We start from the raw sequence: 24034 nt of genomic DNA on the forward strand, positions 1-24034 counted from the left end.
CAAGGGACCAAAAAAACCCCCACTGTGATTTTGAAGAAATATTGATTTTATTAAGCAATAAATAGAATAAATAGGGGATATCATAAATAAATAATGGACTAGAGTGGAATGTCATCATAAATAAATCAAGGAATATAATCATAAATCAAGGAATATCATAATAAATAAATAATGAAATATCCTCATAAATAAATCATGAAATAGAATGGGAATCAAGGAGTATCATAAATAAAGCAAGGAATATCATCATAAATAAATAGTGAAATAGAATGGAATCTCAAATAAATCAAGGAATATCATAAATAAATCAGGGAATAGAATGGAATATCATAAATCAAGGAATATCATAATAAATAAATCAGGGAATATCATCAAATAAATCATGGAATAGAATGGAATCTCAAGTAAATCAAGGAACATCATAAATAAATCAGAGAATAGAGTGGGATATCATCATAAATAAATCAGGGAATATCATAATAAATAAATAATGAAATTGAATGGAATCTCAAATAAAGAATATAATAAATTTAAAAATAATAAATCAGGAAATATTAATCAAGGAATATAATCATAAATCAGGGAATAGAATGGAATATCATCATAAATAAATCAGGGAATAGAATGGAATGTTATCATAAATAAATCAGGGAATAGAATGGAATCTCAAATCAAGGAATATCATCAATAAATCAGGGAATAGAATGGAATATCATCATGAATAAATCAGGGAATAGAATGGAATCTCAAATCAAGGAATATCATAAACAAATCAGGGAATAGAATGGAATCTCATCCTAAATCCATCATGGAGCAGAATTTCCTGAGTTGGAAAGGATCCCCAAGACAAGGAATTACCATCCCTCGCTCTCAGTTCCTGAGAACCCAGAATGAACAGGGAGAAATTCCAGTTGGGAACACTTTGCTTTCCCCAACCTGGGAATTTAGGGGGTTGGAAAGGCACAGTGCCCTGGGTTGTGGGTGCTGAGGGGTTCTGGGCTCACAGGGAGCTCAGGAAGTTCAGCATCCTGCTGATGGTGACGCTGCGGAGCCGCAGAGCCTGGAGCATCGCGCAGAGCCGCAGGCGGGCGGGGAACGGCGCCGAGCCCAGGGATCCCAGAGATCCCAGAGATCCCAGTGAGCCCTGGGAGCCACATGGTCCTGATCCCAGTGAGCCACATGGTCCTGAGCCCAATGCTCCTGGTGATCCTGATCCCGGTGATCCCGATGATCCCGATCTCAATAATCCCGATCCCGATGATCCCGATCCTGATCCCGGTGATCCTGATCCCAATGGTCCCAATGATGCTGATCCAGGTGATCCTGATGATCCCAATGATGCTGATCCTGGTGATCCTGATGATCCCAATCCCAATGGTCCCAATTTTGATGATCCTGATGATCCCAATCCCGATCCCGATGATCCCAATCCCAACGGCGCCTCCGGAGCCTTCCCAGTGCAGCTGCCCAGGGCCTGCAGGGGGTTAGGAAATGTCTTAAACCAAAAAATCCCTTGGGAAATTTAATTTATCATTAATAAAGTGAGGGGAAAATCTGGGGTGTTTATTTAATTATTAATAGAGGAAAAAATTACTTGGGATATTTAATTTATCATGATTAAAGTGAGGGGAAAATCTGGGGTGTTTATGTAATCATTAATAGAGGGAAAAATTCCTTGGGATATTTAATTTATCATTAATAAAGTGAGAGGGAAATCTGGGATGTTATTTTATCATTAATAAAGTGAGGGAAAAATCCCTTGTGATAGTTACTTTATCATGAATAAAATGAGGGAAAATTTTTAATTTGTCATTCATTGAGGATTTTTCATTTATCATAAATAGACTGAGGGAAGAATTTGGGATATTTTATCATGGATAGACTGAGGTAAAAATTTAGGATATTATATTTATCATTAATAGACAGAGGGAAAATTTTGGGATATTTAATTTATCATTAATAGAATGAGGGGAAAATCTAGGCTATTTAATTTATTGTGAATAAAGTGAGGGGAAATCTGGAATATTTAATTTATTGCGAATAGACTGAGGGAAAATTTGGGATATTTGATTTATCATTACTAGACAGAAGGGAAAATTGAGGCTATTTCATTTATCATTACTAGACAGGGAAAAATTGAGGATACTTAATTTATCATTAATAGACTGAGGGAATAATTTGGGATATTTAATTTATCATTAATAGACTGAGGGAATAATTTGGAATATTTAATTTATTGTGACTAGAGTGAGGGAAGCTTTTGGGATATTTAACTTGTCGTTAATAGACTGAGGATAAAATTTGATATATTGAATCTTGAATAAGGAAAAAATTCAGATATTTCATGATTACATTTCTAAATTGGCTAAAATTGGATTTATCAACTTTTACTCCACCCTGTGTCACATCCAGCACACCAGGGATGTTACATTTCAATATTTGGAGGAGAATTTGAGCTTTTTTTTGCCCCATTTCCTGAATTTTGGGGTAAACATGGCAGGAATTCTCACCTCCAGCATCCTGTCGAGAGCCCCCAGCAGCTGAGGGTGCTGCAGGGTCCCCAGCTGGGCCCTGTAGGATCTCACATCCTCAGAGATGCCCTGCAGGCATCTTCCCTGCAAAAAAAAATAAAATAAAAATGGGAATTTTCAGGAAATTGGGGATCTGCTGCTGCTTTAAACGCATAAAGGAGAAAATGTGCTGGGAAATTTTTATTTACCTTATCAAAAGTTGATTTTTCCAGAGCTGGGCAATTTCCAGGCTGCAAATTAAACAAGCAATAAGATTTGTGATTTAATGGGAGTGTGGATTGTTATATTCCACGAACATAAGAGGTAAAAATGTAAATTTTATCTCCAATTTCTGTGTTTTACCTCTGCAGCTGTGCAGGCTCTGATGGTGTTGATTTGGTTCTCAGTGATGTCCTCCACATTCACCTCCTCCAGGGTGCACTCAAATCCCAGGATATCGAGTTCCTGGGGTGAAAGGGAATTAAAAAGGGAATTAAAAAGGGTCCTTGACAGCTTCATTGATATCTTTTTATCCATTTATTCACAATAATTCCGTGTGTCCCAGCTACCTGTGCTCAGATGAATCCTCTAGGAGGACAGGGGTTAAATATGAAATGCAGGGACCAGCTCAGGAATAATCCCAAGTTTTGCACAGATTTGTATTTATATTTTATTGGGAGTTGCTTTAAATTATTGTCAGGGATGGAATTTGTGGAGAGCTTTACAGCAGGGGAGTTTCAGATGGAAATGAAAGAGTGAAAAATAACAAATACAGCGTGGGGAGCAGCAGCTTTTGGTGCTGGGGCTTTTGGGGTGATGGGGGCAAAACCAGCAGGAATTTTAGCAAAAAAAAAAAAAGGAAGAGGAAGAAGCTGAGCAGGGTCTGTCCTGAAGGGGGTCTCAGGGGTGTTCAGGGGGTCCCCACCCTCCTGGGGCTCTCTGCAGCCTCTGGGAACCTCCTGAGGCCACCACTGACAGCCTGGGGACATCCCTGACATCTTGGGGATACCACTGATCTCTTGGGGACATCCCTGGCATCCTGGGGCAACCACTGACAGACTGAGGCCACCACTGACATCTTGGGGACACCACCGATCTTTTGGGGACATCCCTGACATCCTGGGCACATCCCTGATATCCTGGGGCCACCACTGACAGCCTGGGGACATCCCTGACATCTTGGGGACATCCCTGACATCTTGGGGATATATCCCTGACAGCCTGGGTACCACAGTTACCCCATCCCTGCCCGGTTTGGTGCCAGTCCTGCTCCGTCCCTGTCTGGTTTGGTGCCACCCCTGTCCCGTTCCTGTCTGGTTTGGTGCCACCCCTGTCCCATTCCGGTCCCTCCCGGTCCCGTCCCGTTCCCCGCACACCTTCAGCTGCTGCAGGCAGGCGGTGGCGGCTTCCAGCAGCTCCCGGGAGCGGTTCAGGCAGGAGCACGGCGGGGTGGGCAGTGCCCGGACAGCTCTGGACAGTGTCCGGTCAGGGATGGACAGTGTCCTGTCAGGGGTGGGCAGTGCCCGGACCGGGGGCAGCAGCAGCACCAGGCACAGCAGCAATGCTCGCCCGGTACCGGTACCGCTCCTGGTTCTCCCGGTGATGCTCCCGGTGCCATTCCCGGTGCTGTTCCAGGTTCTCCCGGTGCTCCCGGTGCCGTTCCCTGTTCTCCCGGTGCTGTTCCCGGTGCTGCCGCTCCGCTCCATCTCCATCATCTCCTCGATCTCGATCTGCCCCTCGATGCCGCCGGGCACAGCTCTTATAGAGCCGCCGGGGCTGCGGGATTTTCCTCCCCGCTTCATCCCGAGATGAGAGGCGGGGCCGTGAGTCCCGGCCGGGAGTGCCGGGGATGCTGCCCCAGCTCCTTCGGCACCGGGAACGCCCAGAAAAACGGGATCGCTTGGGCTCAGTGCTGGGTACGGGGATGAACTTCCATGGAATCGCGAAATCGTGGATTGGATTAGGTTGGATCTCGTTCCGCTGTCCCAGGGTGGCCTCGGGCACTTCCAGGGATGCAGCCACAGCTGCTCTGGGGGTCCCCACCCTCCCAGGCAGGAATTCCTTCCCAAAATCCCACCCAAACCTCTTCCTCACTCAATTTGAAGCCGTTCCCTCTCTATTCTGTCACCCCATCCCTCGTAAATCGCCTCTCCCCAGGTTTCCCATTTCCATCCTTTATCCTGCTCGCTTCCCGAGGAAAAAGTGACAGAACAAAAGGAAACGGCCTCAGGTTTCCCATTTCCATTCTTTATCCTGCTCGCTTCCCGAGGAAAAAGTGACAGAACAAAAGGAAACGGGCTCGGGGGTCACCAGAGCAGCTTCGTGTTGGATATCGGGGAAAATTCCCGCATGGAAAGGGCTTGGAGGGGCTGCCTGTGCCCATCCCTGCAGCCCTGCGGAGGTGGCACTTGGGGACAGGCTCAGGGTGGCCTCGGCAGAGCTGGGGATGCTTGGACTGGGTGAACTCTGAGATATTTTCCATCCTCAACCACTCCCCGACTCTCTGATTCTGCAATGACAAAACCTCACTATGAAATGTTTGTGGAAACCTGTTTGATTTTACTGAAATATTTGGACTCATCAATAATTGGCTCCTGTTTTTCATGGCCACTCTCAGCTGCCCCAGAAGGCTGCAGAAAACTTTTCTTTGCATTGGGGCTGCCGTGAAGTCACTGGGATTTTTGCTGTCAAATTGGAAGGGAGCAGGATGAATCAAGAGTTTTATATCGCATTTTCAGATTCTTTGTATTTTCGCTGTTTCCTATAAGAAGCCCGTGGCGTGTCCTGAGACTTCTTTTTGCTCCACTACCGGCAGTGCATCATTTTCCAATTTCTGTGTTTTCCACTTCTGCCCCGTCACTTCACCGTGGGCTGTGGTTTCCAGCTCGTGTGGGAGCCGCGTCTGCCGGGAGCCAAAAGCGAAAGAGAATTTTGGGATGTGCAGCTGGGCTGTTCCTCAAAGGCACCACGTTGGCTTTCCAGGTTTCTCAGGCTCTGCAGGACACGAGGTTTCCCAGCAGGATCAGCACCGGGGGTGGGATTTGGGTTTAATTTTCTGCTGGATTGGAATTTATCCTGATTAAATCCTTCAGATGTCTGCTCTAATCCTTGCTGTGGCTGCTGATGGAAGTGTCCCAGAACAGGCTGGGGGGGTTGGAACAGCCTGGGATGGGGGAGGTGGGGTGGGATGGGATGGGATGGGATGGGATGGGATGGGATGGGATCAATGGGATGGGATGGGATGGGATGGAATGGGATAGGATGCGATAATGGAATGGGATAATGGGATTTAAGGTCCTTTCCAACCCCAAACCATTCCAGCATTCTGGGATTTTAATTCTGCTGAGTGGAATTATTTTTTTTTTTGTCCAGTGGAAGAAGAAATCCATCAAAGCACCCTCTGCTTGAGCAGGCTTAGCCTGAATGAAAAAAATCTTGATAATTAATATTTGTATTAATCATATTAGAGCAAAATGATGTGTTGTATACATTATAATATATTTAAATAAGATCATTACCCTTGGGCAGCTTGGGGCAAGGGCAGTCCCAGAGGAATGGGAAGCAATGCTGAAATGGGAAAAATTAAAGATCTGTGGGCTGGGATGTTTCTTTATGGAATCATAAAATCAGGGAATTTTTTTTTTTTAGGTTGAAAGGGATATTAAAGCTCATCCAATTCCACCTTCCACTATCCCAGGTTAATCCAAGCTCTGTCCAGCCTGGCCTTGGACACTCCCAGGGATCCAGGGGCAGCCGCAGTGCCAGGGCCTGCCCAATATAACTAATAAATATAATAAATACAATATCAATAATAAATATCATAGCAATAATAAATATTATAATATATAAAATGTAACAGTTAACTAGATGATTTTCCACAAAAGAATGGCATTCCACTGCCTGTATGTCAACCAGAAATTACTTTTGTTGGAATTGTCCTCCAGAGAAAAGTAATGATCATTCTGGGTCCCTATAAAATTAGATTTGATCTAATGCAGTCAAAATTTGGGGAATCCCTGCTCCGGGCTCTGCCCTCACCCAAATCAATACCTAAAAGTCCTGCTTGAGAAAGGAAGGGAAAACACAAATCAGAAAGAAACCCCAAGAGAAAAGCCCCAAAGTTCAAGGGCTCTGCTCAGTTTGGCTTTGAGGCTGGGGATATGAGTGATGAGAAATGGGATCAGCTCCAGCTCTTCTGAAAAAGCAGGAAGTTCCTGGAAATGTCCTGCCTTTTTGTTTCAGTCTTGGCTTCTCTGCCCTCCATTAATCAGAAATTACATTTTTGGCTACGTTTTGGCCGAGGGAGGTGAGGGGCATCTTGGTTTCCAGGTAAGAATCAGGACTTCAAGGGAAATGAGGTTTGGGATGTTCCCTGCCCGTTGTGGATGTTCCCTGCCAGCGTGGGATGGTCCCTGCCAGCTGTGAAATGCTCTCTGCCAGCTGTGGTATCTTCTCTGCCAGCTGTGGATGTTCCCTTCTGTGGGAATACAAATAGAAAGCAGAACTGCTAGTACTGCTTAGCTTGTTACTACTGATGTGGATTTTTTAGCTATAGTAGGCCACAAGCCTTGGCAGGAGTGAGTAGGCCCAAGCCTTGGTAGGAGTGAGTAGGCCCAAGCCTTGGCAGGAGTGAGTAGGCCCAAGCCTTGGCAGGAGTGAGTAGGCCCAAGCCTTGGCAGGAGTGAGTAGGCCCAAGCCTTGGTAGTAGTGAGTAGGCCCAAGCCTTGGCAGGAGTGAGTAGGCCCAAGCCTTGGCAGGAGTGAGTAGGCCCAAGCCTTGGCGGGAGTGGGTAGGCCCAAGCCTTGGCAGAAGTAAGCAGGATTTTGGAGAAGGAATGCAAAAGATAAGAAGGTGTTTGGTACAGAGTGTTTAGCCTGCAGTTTCTATGGAGATGGGAAATATTTCTATGGGAAATATTGTATCTACCTGGTTAGCTTAAACGAGGCCTAGGTTGAGTAATGTTATTTAGTTACAAGTAAGCAATATACCTTAGTTACACAAATATTATTGGTGGGCTATTTTTAGTAACAATAGAAAAAGTATATAAACTTTGCTTTGTGTATCAATAAACAGCTTCATGGCTCCTTGCAAATCATGAAAACCCCGTCCCTTCTTTTCCACCTTCCAGCTGTGAAATGCTCTCTGCCAGCTATGAAATGCTCTCTGCCAGCTGTGGATGTTCCTGCCAGCTGTGAAATGCTGTTTCTCCTGGGATTTCAGGTTAGAATGATTTCCCTCACTAACAGCCTCCCAACCCTTTGTGACATCCTCAGTGGGAAGAGTTTGGTTCTTTGGGGGGCAGACCTGTTGCCTGGCATTGTAATTAGCAATAATTTGATATCTCTAATTAAGCAATAATTACAGAGAAATAGAAATCAAAGCTGCAGGATGATTAAATCCCACCCAGGCTGTAGACAGAGAACACTGCTCCATTAAAAATGGGAAAATATTGCATGGAATGGGATTTCTGGGTGCACTTAATTAAAATAATTTGATCCTCTTTGCCACTCACAGAACTTGTGGAATGTTGAATCTGTTTTTTGCTTCTGGATCATTTTATGGGGAGATCCAAGGTCAGATTTATCACCAGAAGAGCCTCACTGGCTCACTTGTGTTGGGAACTGATGGCTCCATAAAATGAGGGATAAAAGGGGTCAGGAGAAACTTTCCTGGTTTTTTGTGGCTGTTGGTTGTGATTCCTCATGGAATTCCCTGAAATTCCCAATCCCAAACCTCTGCCTGGGCTGGTGTTTATTGGGGGTGATTAAATGGTGCTTGTGGAGCTTTCCTGGGGTGCTGGAACCTCTCAAATCCTGCCCCAGCCACCTGCATCCTGTGGATGATGCAATTCCCCTAAACCCATCTTCCCCTGGCCCCTGGAATTTGCTATAATAGATAAAGTATCTTAGATACCAAGGTTGAGCCAAACTCTTTAAGAATTTGGTCACTCTCCTAACACTTTGGAAGATAATTGGTTAGAAATTAGTCTGTGTGATTAGTTCACCTTTAGAATTTCTCACTTAGATTGGATGCTGGTCTTTGGATAAACTTTTACTGGTTGTAGTTTGAATCCCCCCTGAACCTATAAATATGATTCTGAGAGAATCCTGCTTGACCACCCTTGGCATGAAATAAAGACTCTTGTGGAACTTGTCAAGGCCTCCAGTCTTTCTCTGCTGATGAAATGTGAGCTTTTCTGAGAGACAGCTACATGTTAGCACTCTCTGGTCCTGGCAAATACCACCAGGGACCAAAAAAGGAAAGCCACAGCATCCCTTGGTTCTTGTTTTTTTCTTTCTTTTTTTCCCAGTTTCCATCAGAATTCCGAAAATTTTCCCCATGATCCATCCTGGTTCTTGGCCCTTGGATTCCAAGGAGCTGCTCTGGGACCACCCAGCCTTGGGAACCCCAAATTCAGGGGTTGTTGTTTGCAGGCTCCAGAGCTCCAATCCCCTTTCCAGGGTAAGGGATTCATCCTGGGAATGGGAACCACTGGATCAAGGTTGGGATTCCCTAAAAAATCCACAGGGTGCATTTTGGGCAGGGGGTTTCTCCCCCTGAGTTGGGAGGAGCAGATATCAGGGAGAAATTCTTCCCTGGATGGGTGGGGAGGCCCCAGCCCAGAGAAACTGTGGATTCCCAGAGGAATTTTGGTTTCCCCATCCCTGGAAGTGTCCAAGGCCAGGCTGGATGGGGATTGAGCACCCTGGGATGGTGGGAGGTGGAGCTGGATGATGTTTGAGGTCCCTTCCAACCCAAACAACCCAAATAATTCCAAGATTTTATGATTCTATGGAATAAACACAAAGCCCAGCCCCAAATTCAGAATTATTCCTAATCTCTTCCCATGGAACTGGGATTTAAGATCCCAACCCAAACAATTCCATGATTTTATGATTCTATGGAATAAACACAAAGGAACATCACAGCCCAAACATAAATTCAGAATTATTCCCACTCCCTGCCCATGGAACTGGGATTTAAGATCCCAACCCAAACAATTCCATGATTATTCTATGGAATAAACACAAAGCCCAGCCCCAAAATCAGAATTATTCCCAATGGAACTGGGATTCAAGATCCCAACCCAAATAATTCCAGGATTTTATGACTCCATGTGGCTCCACCAGCCCTGTGGGGTTTATTTTAAATTCCCACAGAATTTCCAACCCCTCAGGGGCTGCCTGGAGCCTCCACCAGCTTCATCCTGCTGGGATTTTGGGAATCCCTGAGCTCACCCTCGCTGCCCAGCCCCAGCAGCTCCCCAGGGTGGGTGAGGAGGTGGTGCCAGCTGTGCCCGTGGTTTCGGGGCACTTTCAGGCAGTTCTTTCTCTCTCACTTTCATTTTTCACCCTTGACAGGATTTCTCAGCCCTGGGTGCTTTTTCTGCTTTTTTTCTGTCCCTGTCACCTCCAGGCTGTGCTGGGCAGCAGAGCAGGGATGGGAAAAGCAGGAATTTGCTCCTTGCTGGGTTTGGATTTGTCCTCTCACCTCACACGTGGAGGAAAAAAAAGGGAACTGATATTGGATGAGCAGGAGCTGATCAGGGAGGGTTTTTTTAACATTTCTTGGATGTAATATAATTTTCCAAGTGTCATTAATGCTGGAAATGTCCATTCTGTCCTGAGGGAGCTGAGAACTCCAAAAAGGGAAAGCCAAAATGCCCAGCAGGCTCAGGAAGATCATCCCAGATCCCAAGGCATGAGGATGGTTTGGAGGTTGTTTTTTATTTAATGCAGCACTTCAGGCTCTTCAGGCACAGGTGACATTTAAGAATATTGAGGAGTTTGTGGTTTGAGACCAACCGGAAAACAATTCCCAGCCTGGCATCCTGTGGGAAATGCTTTTTTGGGAATCCAAAACCCACCCAGGAGGCTCCAAGTGGGACCAAGAGCCAGGAATAAAACCCAAAATCTTGCTCAGAAACCACAGCAGATCCTTGTCTTTCAGAAATCTCCTTTAATCCATCAATTCCAGCATTGCCACCACCCACAGCACCCTCAGTTCACGGAGCCAAGGAGACCCAGAACAGGAATTTTCCTGGAAAAACCCAATTTCCCCAGGACAGGAGGGGGAAAACCACAGCTGAGTGGAAGAACAAAATTCTCTGCAGCAAGTCCAAGGCACTTAGCAAGGGGATGGAATTCCAGCTGTTCCACAGCTGGGTGATGCCAGGGGCAGCTTTGGGATTCCCCAGGGGCTTTCTTGTGTTTTTTTTTTTTTTTTCCTATTTTTTTCCTCAAAGCTGAGAGGAAACTTTGCATATTTGGGGCTTTTCATGCTTTAAACACACAAGAGGCTGCTCCTCCATGGGGTCAGGCACTGCAAATTTGGAGGTTTAAAGGGAAAATTCAACCTTCAGAGGGAAAATTCAACCTTCAGAGGGAAAATTTAAACCCAGCAGCTCTCCCCACCCAAGAGCTGCAGGGAAAACAGCACCCCAGTATTTCCCTACATTTTCTGCACAGATTTAAAAATAAGGAAGAGAAGGGTTGACTTTTTTCTGGAATGCAAGTGAGGGCTCCTAACCCATCCAATTTCTCCCCTAAACTGCACAAACCCCCATCCCAGCCCCCAAACCCCTCTGGGGGCTGCATCCATTTTTTTCTAAAAAAAGAAAAAAAAAAGAGAAAAAAGTAATTTAGTAAAAAAAAAGTGCTTCAATAAAAGCCATTCCTGGCAGGGGATGAAATTTTAATGCAGCTGAGGCTTTTTGCAAACACCCTGAATAAGTCATCAGGCTGGGCTGGGATGGATTTGCCCTGAGGAAATGAGAATTAAAAGGTAAAAAGCTGCTGGGAGCACCAGGAAGGGCTGGCTGGGTTCTCCCAGCTTTAAATCCAATAAAAGAGGGATGGAGACAAATTTGTTTTTATTGTCCCAGCTCTGAGCCTCTCCTTAGGCAGAGTGAGGAATTCCATATTGAATCCATTTCATTTGCTGCCCACTTTTAAAACACAGATTATTCTTTTTATTTCTAACAATTCAAATTTCAGCCCAGACAATGAAATGTAAAAAATCCCACTGGGGTGTGTGCCTGCTGCTTCCAACCACCCCAAATTCAGGGCACAGAAAAATCCTTGAAGTGAAACAGAATTAGGAGCTGACAAATAAATAACTCTACAAAAACCCCTCTTTTATCTCAGATTAAAAAAAAAAAAATTGATTAATCCCATATTTAGTTGGAGGATCCAACAAATTCACCCCCTTGGCAAGAACAGACGTGCCATAGGAAACAACGGTGGTAATTTTTATTTTACAGCTTTATACAGAAAACTTCCAACTCTCTGCACCCCACTGAGTGTTAATAGCACACCTAAAAATGAATGTCAGGAACTCAACACTCCCCAGAATGTTGAGCTCTGAGTAAAAATGTACAGATTACTGAGAGCTACGACATCACCACGAGGCAGGCATGGATTTTTTTTTGTTTTGTTTTTTTTTTTGTTGACTTGTATAGCACCGTCAAGAACAGGTTCTTTATTTGAAAACTACAGTGAGGAATAAAAAAGTAGTCAATGGTAAAATATCATCCAACCCAAAAAATCTCTAAACAACCAAAAATAAAGTTAAACTACCCCTCTCTTCTCGCCCATGATTTATAATGTTATAAGTACTGTACAATTCTCTTTGTTTCTGTAATAATAATAATAATAATAATAATAATAATAATAACAACATTATTATTATTAAAATGCCTGATATTTAGTGGCACAAGTAAAAAAATTAAAATAAATTAAGAAGCAGAGGCCAATCACCAGACAGAAAGCTTCAGACATGGTCAATGAGCAACACTGGGACTCTGGAGTTGCCTGGGCAGCAGGAGGGATCACTTGGCTGGCATCTTCTCTGCCAGGTGCTTCTGCTGGCTCTCAGCATGCCTGGGGACAGGGACAGGGCTCAGCCAAGGAAAGGATGGAAAACCCACCCACCCCCTGGGAGCTGTGGTTTTTTGTGGGGGAACACAAAGGTTTTCTGGATTTCTCCTTCCTGGCAGCAGGGTGGGGGAGAGGCCAGGGAAGCCTCTGTGGGGTGTGTGAGTGTCTGGGGTTACAATGCAGGGTGTGATAAAAGGTGTCTGTTCTATCAGCAGTGTTAAACCAGGTGGGGCAGTGATCCTGATATCTGTGGGGATATCTCCTGTTAATGGGTCTGCTGTTAAACCAGCTGGGGCATTGTTCTTTATCTCATGGGATATCTCCTGTTCATGGCCATGGTTTATAAACCAGCTGGGGCAGTGTTCTTTATCTTTTCACAACCCATCCCTCCTCCAGCCAGTCATTTTCTGCTCATGGCCATTGAGTCCCACTGTGGCACTGATAAAATTACTGCATCCCATTGGGAGTTGCTCCAGCCAGGGGGAAGAGCCCAACATTTCTTACCAAGATAAAAACAGAGGTTTTGGGACACTAAGGGAGCCCCTTTCTCCACTGGACTCCAGAGGAAAACCGGATTTCTCCACATCCCCACTGGAGCTCCGGAGGGAAACTGCACCTTGTACAGGAGCACTGCTCCAGCTGAGCCACATCTGTCACTGCAGGAGGATGCAGCCACCATGGGATGGGACTGCTGCCAACACCCTGCCTGACGGGTGTCAGGCTGTACTCTGACTGTGTCAGGGTTTGGGGTTTGTTCTTTGTAGTGCTGTATTTCTATTTTAATTTCCCTAGTAAAGAAGTGTTATTCCTAATTCCCATAGCTTTGCCTGAGAGCCCCTTGATTTCAAAATTATAATAATTTGGAGGGAGGGGGTTTCCATTCTCCATTTCAAAGAGAAGCTCCTGCCTTTCTCAGCAGACACCTGTCCTCCAAACTAGGACACTGAGATTTTTCCCTGCTTTATCCCTAAATGACAGAGGGGTGGTGGGGACAGCCAGTGCCCCCAGCACTCCCAAAAAATAAAATTCCATAGGTGGAACTGCAAAGCCCTTGCCAGAAGCAAGGAGCAGATCCCAGGACATGTGGTGGCACTGACTGAGCTCCAACTCCCATCCCAAACTTCCCTCTCACCACCTGATCTTCAATTTATTCCCCAAGCTCTAATCTTCAGTTTGGGATCACAGTCCTGGTGTGCTGCCACTCCCCAGGGCCTTTCATCCCCAATCTTTACATTTCAGAATGAAATATTCCGAATATTTCAGAACATTTTGTATTTCTGGAGCCCATCCCTAATTATCCCATACAAAAATTCCTCCTGAGCCTTGCTGCCAGGAGATGGAGCCCTTCAGGGAACCTGCCCATATCCTGCAAGGCTTTTTGTTTCATCAGGGATTAAATATTAATATTTTAGTGATTATAAAGTTCACCCCTCCTGGTGACAAAGATCCTGGGCACTTCCAGAGGCAGCCACAGCTTCTTTGGGAATTCCATCCCAGCACCTCCCCACCCTCCCAGGGAACAATTCCTACCCAAAATCCCAAAATCAAAGCTGAAAAAGCTTTAAAAAAAGTTTAAAAATCCCCAAATGAAAGCATGAAAGACCTGGTGAGATCCTCAATGTCCACCAGCATGGCATCCTGCTCCGTGTGCAGCTCGTCCCGGATCAGCAGCAGCTGCACCAGCTCCTCGTTCAAGCCTGAGCCAGGGAGAAAAGGGCTGAGAGATCTGGGGTGGGGTGAGAGATTTGGGGTGTTCTGAGAGATCTGGGGTGGGCTGAGAAATTTGGGGTGGGCTGAGAAATTTAGGGTGTGCTAAGAGATTTGGGGTGGGCTGAGAAATTTGGGATGGGCTGAGAAATTTGGGGTGTTCTGAGAGACTTGGTGGGCTGAGAAGTTTGGGGTGGGCTGAGAGGTTTGGGGTGGGCTGAGAAATTTGGGGTGTGCTGAGAGATTTGGGGTGTCCCTGAGGATCCCACCCTGGGATCTCCCCCAGCAGGTGCCACATCCACAGGGCTTTGAAATCCCTGCAGGGATGGGGGAAAGCCTCCCCATGAAGAATATTTCTATTTATCCCACAAGAATTCTGCACTTACTTTCTATCTGTGAGTGGAGGTCGTTGACAATCACCTGCAGCTGCCCAATGGTCATGTCCCTCAGGTCAGTGGGTTTTAAACTCCTCTTCATCAGGCATTCACTTATATGAGGCATATGTGGCAGCTGGAAAGAAATGGTCAATATTTTATTATTTCCTTCCAGTATTTTATTGTTTCCTTCCAATATTTTGCTGTTTTCTTCCAAAATTTTACTGTGTCTTTCCAAAATTTTGCTGTTTCCTTCCAATATTTTATTGTTTCCTTCCAGTATTTTATTGTTTCATTCCAATATTTCATTGTTTCCTTCCAATACTCTATTTTTTCCTTCCAAAATTTTACTGTTTCCTTCCAGTATTTTATTGTTTCCTTCCAATGTTTTAGTTTCCTTCCAATATTTCATTGTTTCCTTTCAATATTTTACTGTTTCCTTCCAATATTTTAGTTTCCTTGCAGTATTTAATTGTTTCCCTCCAATTGTTTCTAGCTCTGAGCAGTTTGTTCCCTGTTCTGCATCCCCCCCTGACAAGCAGGCAGCAGTGACACCATGGGGCTCAGCCACCCTCCCAGGACTGTCCCCAAGGGGACAGGGTCAGGAATGTTGGATGGCATTGGGGGTCAGGGGGTGGTGACAGCCCTGGGGTGTCCCAGGGTGGGATGAGCAGAGCCCAGCTCAGCCCCAGGGCAGCTCCAGCCTCCAGCACCTCCCTCCTGCTCCAACAACTCCTGCAGCCCCTGGGGCACCCCTGTGAGTCAGAGCCACCAAGGTGACATCCCTGTGAGCCAGGGCCACCAAAGTGACATCCCTGTGAGCCAGGGCCACCAAGGTGACACCCCTGGGTCACCCCTGTGAGCCAGGGCCACCAAGGTGACAGCCCTGTGAGCCAGGGCCACCAAGGTGACATCCCTGTGAGCCAGGGCCACCAAGGTGACACTCCTGGGGCCACCAGAGGTGGAGATGTGACACCCCTGGGTCACTTCTGTGAGCCAGAGCCACCAAGGTGACACCCCTATGAGTCAGAGCCACCAAAGCCACCAAAGTGACACTCTTGTGACCTAGAGCCACCAAGGTGACACCCCTGTGAGCCAGGGCCACCAGAGGTGACACTCCTGTGAGCCAAGACCACCAAGGTGACACCCCTGGGCCACCCCTGTGAGCCAGAGCCACCAAGGTGACATCCCTGTGAGCCAGGGCCACCAGAAGTGGGGATGTGACATCCCTGGGGGCACCCCTGTGAGCCAGGGCCACCAAAGTGACACCCCTGTGAGCCAGGGCCACCAAGGTGACACCCCTGGGGCCACCAGAGGTGGGGATGTGACACCCCTGAGTAATCCCTGTGAGCCAGTGCCACCAAGGTGACACTCCTGTGAGCCAAGACCACCAAGGTGACAGCCCTGGGTCACCCCTGTGAGCCAGGGCCACCAAAGTGACACTCCTGGGTCACCCCTGTGAGCCAGAGCCACCAGAGGCAGGGATGTGACACCCCTGGGGCCACCAAAGGTGGGGATGTGACACCCCTGGGTCACCCTTCTGAGCCAGAGCCACCAGAGGTGACACCCCTGGGGACACCAGAGGTGGGGATGTGACACTTCTGGGGTCACCCCTGTGAGTCAGAGCCACCAAGGTGACACCCCTGTGAGCCAGAGCCACCAGAGGCGGGGATGTGACACCCCTAGGGCCACCAGAGGTGGGGATGTGACACTTCTGGGGTCACCCCTGTGAGTCAGAGCCACCAAGGTGACACCCCTGTGAGCCAGAGCCACCAGAGGCAGGGATGTGACACCCCTAGGGCCACCAGAGGCAGGGATGTGACACCCCTAGGGCCACCAGAGGCGGGGATGTGACAGCCCCAGGTCACCCCCGGGTCACCCCCAGGTCACCCCAGCCCCACTCACAAGATCTGCTACCGGTGACTTCTTCCTGTTCTGCTTCTCCACCTCCACCTGCATCTTGGCCATGGGCTTGGCCATCGCCAGGGCCATCTTGGCCTCAGCCTGGAGCTTCCTCTGCCTGCTCAGGAAATCCATGTCCTCCAGGGCCTCCGACTCCTCCTCCGTCGTGTCCCTGTCCGAGTAGGACGAGCTCTGCTTGCTCTGGGGAAGCAAAGAAGCCACAGCGAAGTTGGACCAAATTCTGGGCTTTGTTTTCACCACAGAAACTGCAAAGCCCTTGCCAGAAGCAAGGAGCAGATCCCAGGGTGGCACTGACGAGCTCCAGCTCCCATCCCAAACCTCCCCTCCCTGCCTGAGCTTCATTTTATTCCCCAAGCTCTCATCTGCAGTTTGGGATCACAGTCCTGCTGTGCTGCCACTCCCCAGGGCCTCTCATCCCCAATCTTTGCATTTCTGAATGAAGGGCATGGACTTATTTTTTGATCTTAATCCACAGGATTATCTTAAAAAATCAGGGTGATTCCCAGCAAGGATTCCTTGGTTTTAAAGGGGAAGGGAAGGGAAGGGAAGGGAAGGGAAGGGAAGGGAAGGGAAGGGAAGGGAAGGGAAGGGAAGGGAAGGGAAGGGAAGGGAAGGGAAGGGAAGGGAAGGGAAGGGAAGGGAAGGGAAGGGAAGGGAAGGGAAGGGAAGGGAAGGGAAGGGAAGGGAAGGGAAGGGAAGGGAAGGGAAGGGAAGGGAAGGGAAGGGAAGGGAAGGGAAGGGAAGGGAAAGCCCACCACGGGTGACAGGGACATGTCTAGGGCCCAGACCCACCATGGGTGACAGGGACATGTCCAGACCCACCACAGGTGACAGGGACATGTCCAGACCCACCATGGGTGACAGGGACATTCCAGACCCACCATGGGTGACAGGGGTGTGTCCAGACCCACCACAGGTGACAGGGACATTCCAGACCCACCACGGGTGACAGGGACATTCCAGACCCACCATGGGTGACAGGGGTGTGTCCAGGCTGGTCTCTGTCTTGCTGTCATCGCCATCGCTGTCCTTGTCACTGCCGCTGTCGTTCACAAAGCAGATCTGCAGGTTCATCCCACTCTGTAGCCTGAGGGGACAGGGACAGGGACAGTGACACCTGGAGCTGGCAGTGCCACCAGGCACACAAGGACAGGGCTTCTACCACCCTCTGCTGATAAACTGCAGAACTGCCCCAGACTGCAGGGATTTTTCATTCTTTTTTATCATCAGAATATCATTACTGGGTTTGGTTGTTCACCTCTGATTACATGAAATAAAATCTATAAAATGGATTACATTAAATATTACATATTATGTATTACATTAAATAAACCTATGAAATATATAGAGCTGGATATATAGTATAAAATTACATAGAATTACTGTTAAAAACCCACAAATTTTTTTTTTTACAAATGAAGAATAAAAAAATTAAAGATAAATTTATAAAGACATAAATAACACATATAACAACATGTGTTATAAAATATTTTGTCAGTGGTGGAAATCATTCATTCACTGTCTGTATCCAAGACACTCCTGTGACACCAGAGTTTATCCTGGAGTTTTCCAGGACACTCCTGTGACACCAGAGTTTATTCTGGAGTTTTTCAGGACACTCCTGTGACACCAGAGTTTATTCTGGAGTTTTCCAGGACACTCCTGTGACACCAGAGTTTATTCTGGAGTTTTCCAGGACACTCCTGTGACACCAGAGTTTATTCTGGAGTTTTCCAGACCCCCCTGCTCCACTGCTGGATTGGGATTGATGAACCCCACCCCCTTCTTTTTTTCAGGAATGATTTTTCTCTGATTTTCAGGGAATCCCAGTGCAGCCTAGGTGAGGGAACAGCCCAGGTGAGAGATCCCAATCCATGCCCCACATGCTGTTATTCCTCATTTTCCATTTACTTCTCTGGACTTTATCAGTTACTATTACCACAAAATAAATAGGATTAATAATTTTTTATTAATGAACAAGTGAAGGAATGGCAAGGAAGCTGTGGCTGCCTCAGCCCTGGAATTGTTCCAGGCCAGGCTGGACAAGGTTTGGAACAAGCTCCTTGGAGGGTCCCAAGCATTCCATGATCCTCTTCTGTAAACACAAACAAAAATATGGGAATAACATCCTGCAAATGCTCCTGCAGCTCCTGGAGCAGGGACCACTTTTCCTGGATTATAAATATGAACAACCAGCAGCTCCTTCAGGCACAGCTGGCACTTTCTGGGGGCACAGCTGCCAAAGCCTGATGAGCTGCATTAATTAGAGCCCTGCTCTAATTACCAGACAGCAGCTCCTGCTTCAGCTGGAGCTGCACACAGCAAAGCTGTTTTCCCTTTCTAATGATCCTCAGCTCAATTAAATGGCACAAGTGCAGCTCTCCCCTGGAACTGAGCATTGCTCCTGGGGCTGTGCCTCCCTCACCTCCCTTCTGCTCCAGTCCATGGCAACAGGCAGAGCTTCCCTGCCACCATGGGAGGTGTTTGATGCTCCCCAGGGCTGTGGGCTCCACCCAGCTGGACATAAACAGAGCTTCCTGCAGTGCATTTGATGCAAAAACCTTGAAAATCCAAGGGAGGAACCCCTGTGCAGCTCCAGGGATGGAGCCACGTCTGGAAGCAGAGCTCCTGGATGTGGAAGCCACATTAAAGCTTTTTATGCTCTGGTGCTTCTTAATCACTTCTCCAATCATTAATCACAATTCCAGAATCATGGAGGTTGGAATTCCCAAATGCTTTGGGTTGGGAAGGACCAGGGTCACCTCTGCCATGGCAGGGACATCTCCCACTGTCCCAAAGTCCAGCCTGGCCTTGGGCATTCCAGGGATCCAGGGGCATCTGTTCCAAATCCTAAATGAAAACCTAACTGAGGAAACCTCATCTCATTTCCTTTATCCCCTCAACACCCAAACACCTCCCTGGTGTTTTTCCCCACATCTTTTCAAACATTCACCTAACACACAAACATCACATTTGGGAATTGCTCCAAAGGTGGAAAATCCAGGCTGTGGTTTGATATCCAGGTGTGAGGGATGATCTGGGTGTCCCTGCATGGATCCCCCACCCTGCAGGCTGCCCTGAGCTCGGGCTCTGCCTTACCGGGAGGACAGGCTGGGCTTGCCGCTCTTGCTGCAGCTCGTGTAGAGCCCGGGGCCATCGTCGAAGAAACTGCCCAGAGCCAACTTCTGCCGGATGGACTCGCGCTCGTTCTTCTGCGCCTGCGGGGAGGGGACAGCAGCGATCAACAGCTGGGAGGGGACAGCGAGGGGACAGCAGCGATCAACAGCTGGGAGGGGACAGCGACGGGACAGCAGGGATCAACAGCTGGGAGGGGACAGCAGCGATCAACAGCTGGGAGGGGACAGCGAGGGGACAGCAGGGATCAACAGCTGGGAGGGGACAGCAGGGATCAACAGCTGGGAGGGGACAGCAGGGATCAACAGCTGGGAGGGGACAGCGAGGGGACAGCAGGGATCAACAGCTGGGAGGGGACAGCGAGGGGACAGCAGGGATCAACAGCCGGGAGGGGACAGGGTCAGCTCCGTGAGGGGACAGGGAGGGACAGGGATGGGACAGGGAGGGGACAGGGGTCAGCTCTGGGAGGGGACAGGGGGTCACTCTGAGAGGGGACAGCAAAGATCAACATCTGGGAGGGGACAGGGAGGGGATAGGGAGGGGACAGGGAGGGGACAGGGAGGGGACAGGGGGTCACTCTGAGAGGGGACAGCAGGGATCAACATCTGGGAGGGGACAGCTGGGATGAGGATCTGGGAGGGGACAGCAGGGATGAACATTTGGGACAGGACACATGGAAGGGTGACACTCTGGGAAAGGACAGGCAGGGATGAGAATCTGGGAGGGGACAGCAGGGAATGAAAGTCTGGGAAGGGACAGGGAGGGATGAGGATTTGGGAAGGGACAGGAAAGGATGAGGATTTGGAGGGGTCAGGGAGGGATGAGGATTTGGAGGGGACAGCAGGGATGAGGATTTGGGAAGGGACAGGGAGGGATGAGGATTTGGGAAGGGACAGCAGGGATGAGGATTTGGGAAGGGGACAGCAGGGATGAGGATTTGGGAAGGGGACAGCAGGGATGAGGATTTGGGAAGGGACAGGGAGGGATGAGGATTTGGGAAGGGACAGCAGGGATGAGGATTTGGAGGGGACAGGGAGGGATGAGGATTTGGAGGGGACAGCAGGGATGAGGATTTGGGAAGGCACAGGAAGGATTTGCCCCAGCAGCCCCAGCAGCAAGCTCACATCTCCCAAGCATCCCCCACAGAGATTCCCACGGAATCCCAAACACATCTCCCACATGGACCAGCCTGGCTTGGGGTGGGAAGGACCCTAAAGGTCACCTGATGCCACCCCAAACCCACTGCCAGATGTGTCCTTCTGCATTCCAAATACCCACACACAGCCACCCCCAGCAGCATCTCCCACTCCCCTGAGCAGCCCCACAAAAATCCCTCTGCTGCCAGCGTGCTCAGGGTTTCACTGTCATCAAATTAGCCCTGGGTTTCAAATGTATTTATAAATATAAATATAAATGTAAATATAAATATAAATATAAATATAAATATAAATATAAATATAAATATAAATGTAAATTAAATAGAAATAGAAATAGAAATAGAAATAGAAATAGAAATACAAACACAAATTAATATAATATAATATAATATAATATAATATAATATAATATAATATAATATAATATAATAGTAAATATAGATATAGACATAAATAATAGAAATAGAAATAGAAATAGAAATAGAAATAGAAATAGAAATAGAAATACAAACACAAATTAATATATTATATTATATTATATTATATTATATTATATTATATTATATTATATTATATTATATTATATTATATTATATTATATTATATTATATTATATTATATTATATTATATTATATTATATTATATTATATTATATTATATTATATTACAGTAAATATAGATATAGATATAGATATAGATATAGATATAGATATAGATATAGATATAAATACAAATTTAAATATAAATGTAAATACATATATATTTAAATATTAAAAAAAAATAAATACAAATATAGGTGTACATATACATATAAATATAAATACAAGCACAAAAACAAATACAAATATAGATATAAAATTATATAAATAAGTATGAGAGTTTAAAAATAGCAATCAACAGAATGATTTGCAATGAATCCCTGACCAGTAACTGCAATCAATGTGCAATAAATGCAAATCTCACACCTAATTCAACATCTCCCCCCGTGTCTGTCAGGAATGGGTCACGTGCCAACACTGACAACAAATTCAGGAAGTTTCTGAAGGAAGGAACGCTTGGAAAGCCTCAAACATTTAATTATAAATAACACTTCACACCCAATCCAGAGCACACAACAAAAGGAAGCAGAGCAGGCAAGGCTGGGGGTTAATTCATGGAATTGTGCTTCCCATATCCCACCTCAGGAAAAATAAAAAACCTTTTTGTACAAGGAAGTGTGACAAAATGCAAATTCTTCACCTAAAATTAATGATTTAATTCCAGCTCCAGTGCTGATTACACACATTATTACCCTGCCCATTAAATTGTCATTTATAACCTAACTCCTTGTATTTCAAATCCTTCAAATAATAAAAATAAACCCCAGGACACCCAGTGGTGCTGAGTTTTTGGGCTGAACTCCAGGTTTCTGAGCTTTTACCCAGAGCAGTTTCAATAATCAATACCTCAATCACATGGAGACAGATTTAGGATTAAATAGCCAGCCCTGCTGGGGAGGGCAGAAAAGGGGAGGAAAAAAAGGGAAAAATGAGTGTAAATAATTTTTTAATGGACTGGAAGCAGAAGGAGAGGGGTTGGTGCCAGCTCCTGGTGCTGCCCATCTCAGGGTGCCCTTGTGCATCAAAATTCCACCAGGTCCTGGAAATTTCCCCTTTCCCAGCCCACATGATCCTCCCCCACATCTTCCCATCTAAATCTGATTTTCCAGCACATCCCACCTCCTCCATGGCCACCAAAACCTGCAATTTTCCCATAAAATCCAGCAGAATTGGACATTTCCTCTCCTTTCTGCCACATCTGGCCACCAAAAACTGCAATTTCCCCACTAAAATCCAGGCAGAATTGGACATTTCCCCTCCTTTCTGCCACATCTGACCACCAAAAACTGCAATTTTCCCATAAAATCCAGCAGAATTGGACATTTCCCCTCCTTTCTGCCACATCTGTCTCTCCAGATCTGTTTTCATTTTGCTCTTTCCCACTGCTCCCAGGCTGACATCTGTACATTTAATCAACCTGCAATTTGTTTTCTCCACCAGGTCATTACTGAGGATTCTCAATAATTCTGCTCCCATTTCCCAAGCCAGGCCCAGGCTAACGACCATAAAGAAATCCAGAGTCCTGTTGGTTATTGCAGAATGGGGAGCAGTTACTCAGAAATAAAATATACCTGAGGGAACTGGGCTTTAAGCTTTGGATAAATTACCTGACAGCTGCACTCCAAATCCAGAGCTGGGTATGGAAAAATAGAAATGGAGAAGGGGAACAGCAAGGCAGGTTTTGATTATCAAATATTCTGACTTGGTGTGGAAGGAATAATGGGTCAAATCCTCAAAACACAAATTACAAAGGAAAACACAACCCCATGGGATTTCAATGTGTATTTTGGCACTGGCTCAAAAAATGAAAGTGTTTCTGCTTTGTGCAGGGCTGAGGACAATTCAGCTCACAATGGGTTTAGGCAAAAAGCTGTTGTGATTTTTCAGGGGAAAACAAAGCAATGCAGGGTGGATTTTTATCTCCTTCCCCTCGACCTTCCCTCGGAAGGGCAGCAGGAGCTGGAGCCCAGCGAGGAGAGCACGAGCTCAGGCCTGGCTGGGGCTGCTGCAGGGAAAAGGTAAGAGAACCATGGGTGGTTTGGGATGGAAGGGACTTAAATCCCATCCCAATATCCCATTATCCCATCCTATCCCATCATCCCATTATTCCATTCCCATTATCCCATCCCATTATCCTGCTCTGGGAATTCCATCCCAGCCAGGAATTCCTGCCCAACATCCCATCCAGCCCTGCCCTCTCCATTCCCTGTGTCCTGTCCCTTGTCCCCAGTCCCTCTCCAGCTCTCCTGGATCCCTTCAGGTCCTGGCAGGGGCTCTGAGCTCTCCTGGATCCTTTTCCTCTCCAGGAGAACATTCCCAGCTCTCCCAGACTGGCTCCAGCCCTTCAACCCGTCCTCTGGCACCAAACATTTCAGGAGCATTGGGACACACTGGGACACACTGGGACACCCAGCAGCAGCACTGGGACACCCTGGGACATACAGGGACACACTGGGAAATACAGGGACACACTGGGACACACTGGGACACGTTGGGACACACTGGGACACACTGGGGCACACTGGGACACACAGTGGGACACACTGGGACACCCAGCAGGAGCACTGGGACACACTGGGACACACTGGGACATACTGGGACACACTGGGACACACTGGGACACACTGGGACACACTGGGACACTGGGACACACTGGGACATACAGGGACATACTGGGACACACTGAGACACACTGGGACACACTGGAACACACTGGGACACCCAGCAGGAGCACTGGGACACACTGGGAC

General features: G+C 46.9%; 2 protein-coding genes across 3 annotated transcripts in view; both read right to left on the minus strand.

Moving 5' to 3' along the window:
• Positions 1-586: 586 nt before the first annotated feature.
• On the minus strand, positions 587-4312 carry IL12A (interleukin 12A). The gene is made up of 5 exons (XM_033068933.1): positions 3887-4312; positions 2874-2975; positions 2720-2761; positions 2511-2615; positions 587-1474 (listed from the first exon to the last, which is right to left on the minus strand). The coding sequence occupies exons 1-5, from the start codon at positions 4310-4312 to the stop codon at positions 1001-1003; spliced, it is 1149 nt and encodes a 382-aa protein (XP_032924824.1). The 3' UTR covers positions 587-1000.
• Positions 4313-11739: 7427 nt separating this feature from the next.
• Positions 11740-24034, minus strand: part of LOC117000654 (schwannomin-interacting protein 1) — an 87190-nt gene continuing 74895 nt past the window's right edge. For both annotated transcript variants that reach the window (XM_033068515.2, XM_033068514.2), the window contains 6 exons: positions 19492-19610; positions 17362-17479; positions 16375-16572; positions 14482-14605; positions 13992-14085; positions 11740-12391 (listed from right to left, as the gene is read on the minus strand). In XM_033068515.2, the coding sequence (XP_032924406.1) occupies positions 12340-12391; positions 13992-14085; positions 14482-14605; positions 16375-16572; positions 17362-17479; positions 19492-19610 (705 nt within the window). In that variant the 3' untranslated portion in view covers positions 11740-12339. The remainder of the gene's footprint in view (positions 12392-13991; positions 14086-14481; positions 14606-16374; positions 16573-17361; positions 17480-19491; positions 19611-24034) is intronic.

This window comes from Catharus ustulatus, chromosome 10, assembly GCF_009819885.2.
Source record: "Catharus ustulatus isolate bCatUst1 chromosome 10, bCatUst1.pri.v2, whole genome shotgun sequence".
NCBI classification, from domain to species: domain Eukaryota; kingdom Metazoa; phylum Chordata; class Aves; order Passeriformes; family Turdidae; genus Catharus; species Catharus ustulatus.

Bases quoted from the DNA above. Each gene is read 5' to 3' on its own strand.
- IL12A (XM_033068933.1), bottom strand. From the start codon at position 4,312: ATGAAGCGGGGAGGAAAATCCCGCAGCCCCGGCGGCTCTATAAGAGCT. The intron at 2,976-3,886 runs GTGTGCGGGGAA...CTTTCACCCCAG, and splicing joins CCTGCCTGCAGCAGCTGAAG to GAACTCGATATCCTGGGATT. The intron at 2,616-2,719 runs GTAAATAAAAAT...TTTTTTTTGCAG, and splicing joins AAAAATCAACTTTTGATAAG to GGAAGATGCCTGCAGGGCAT.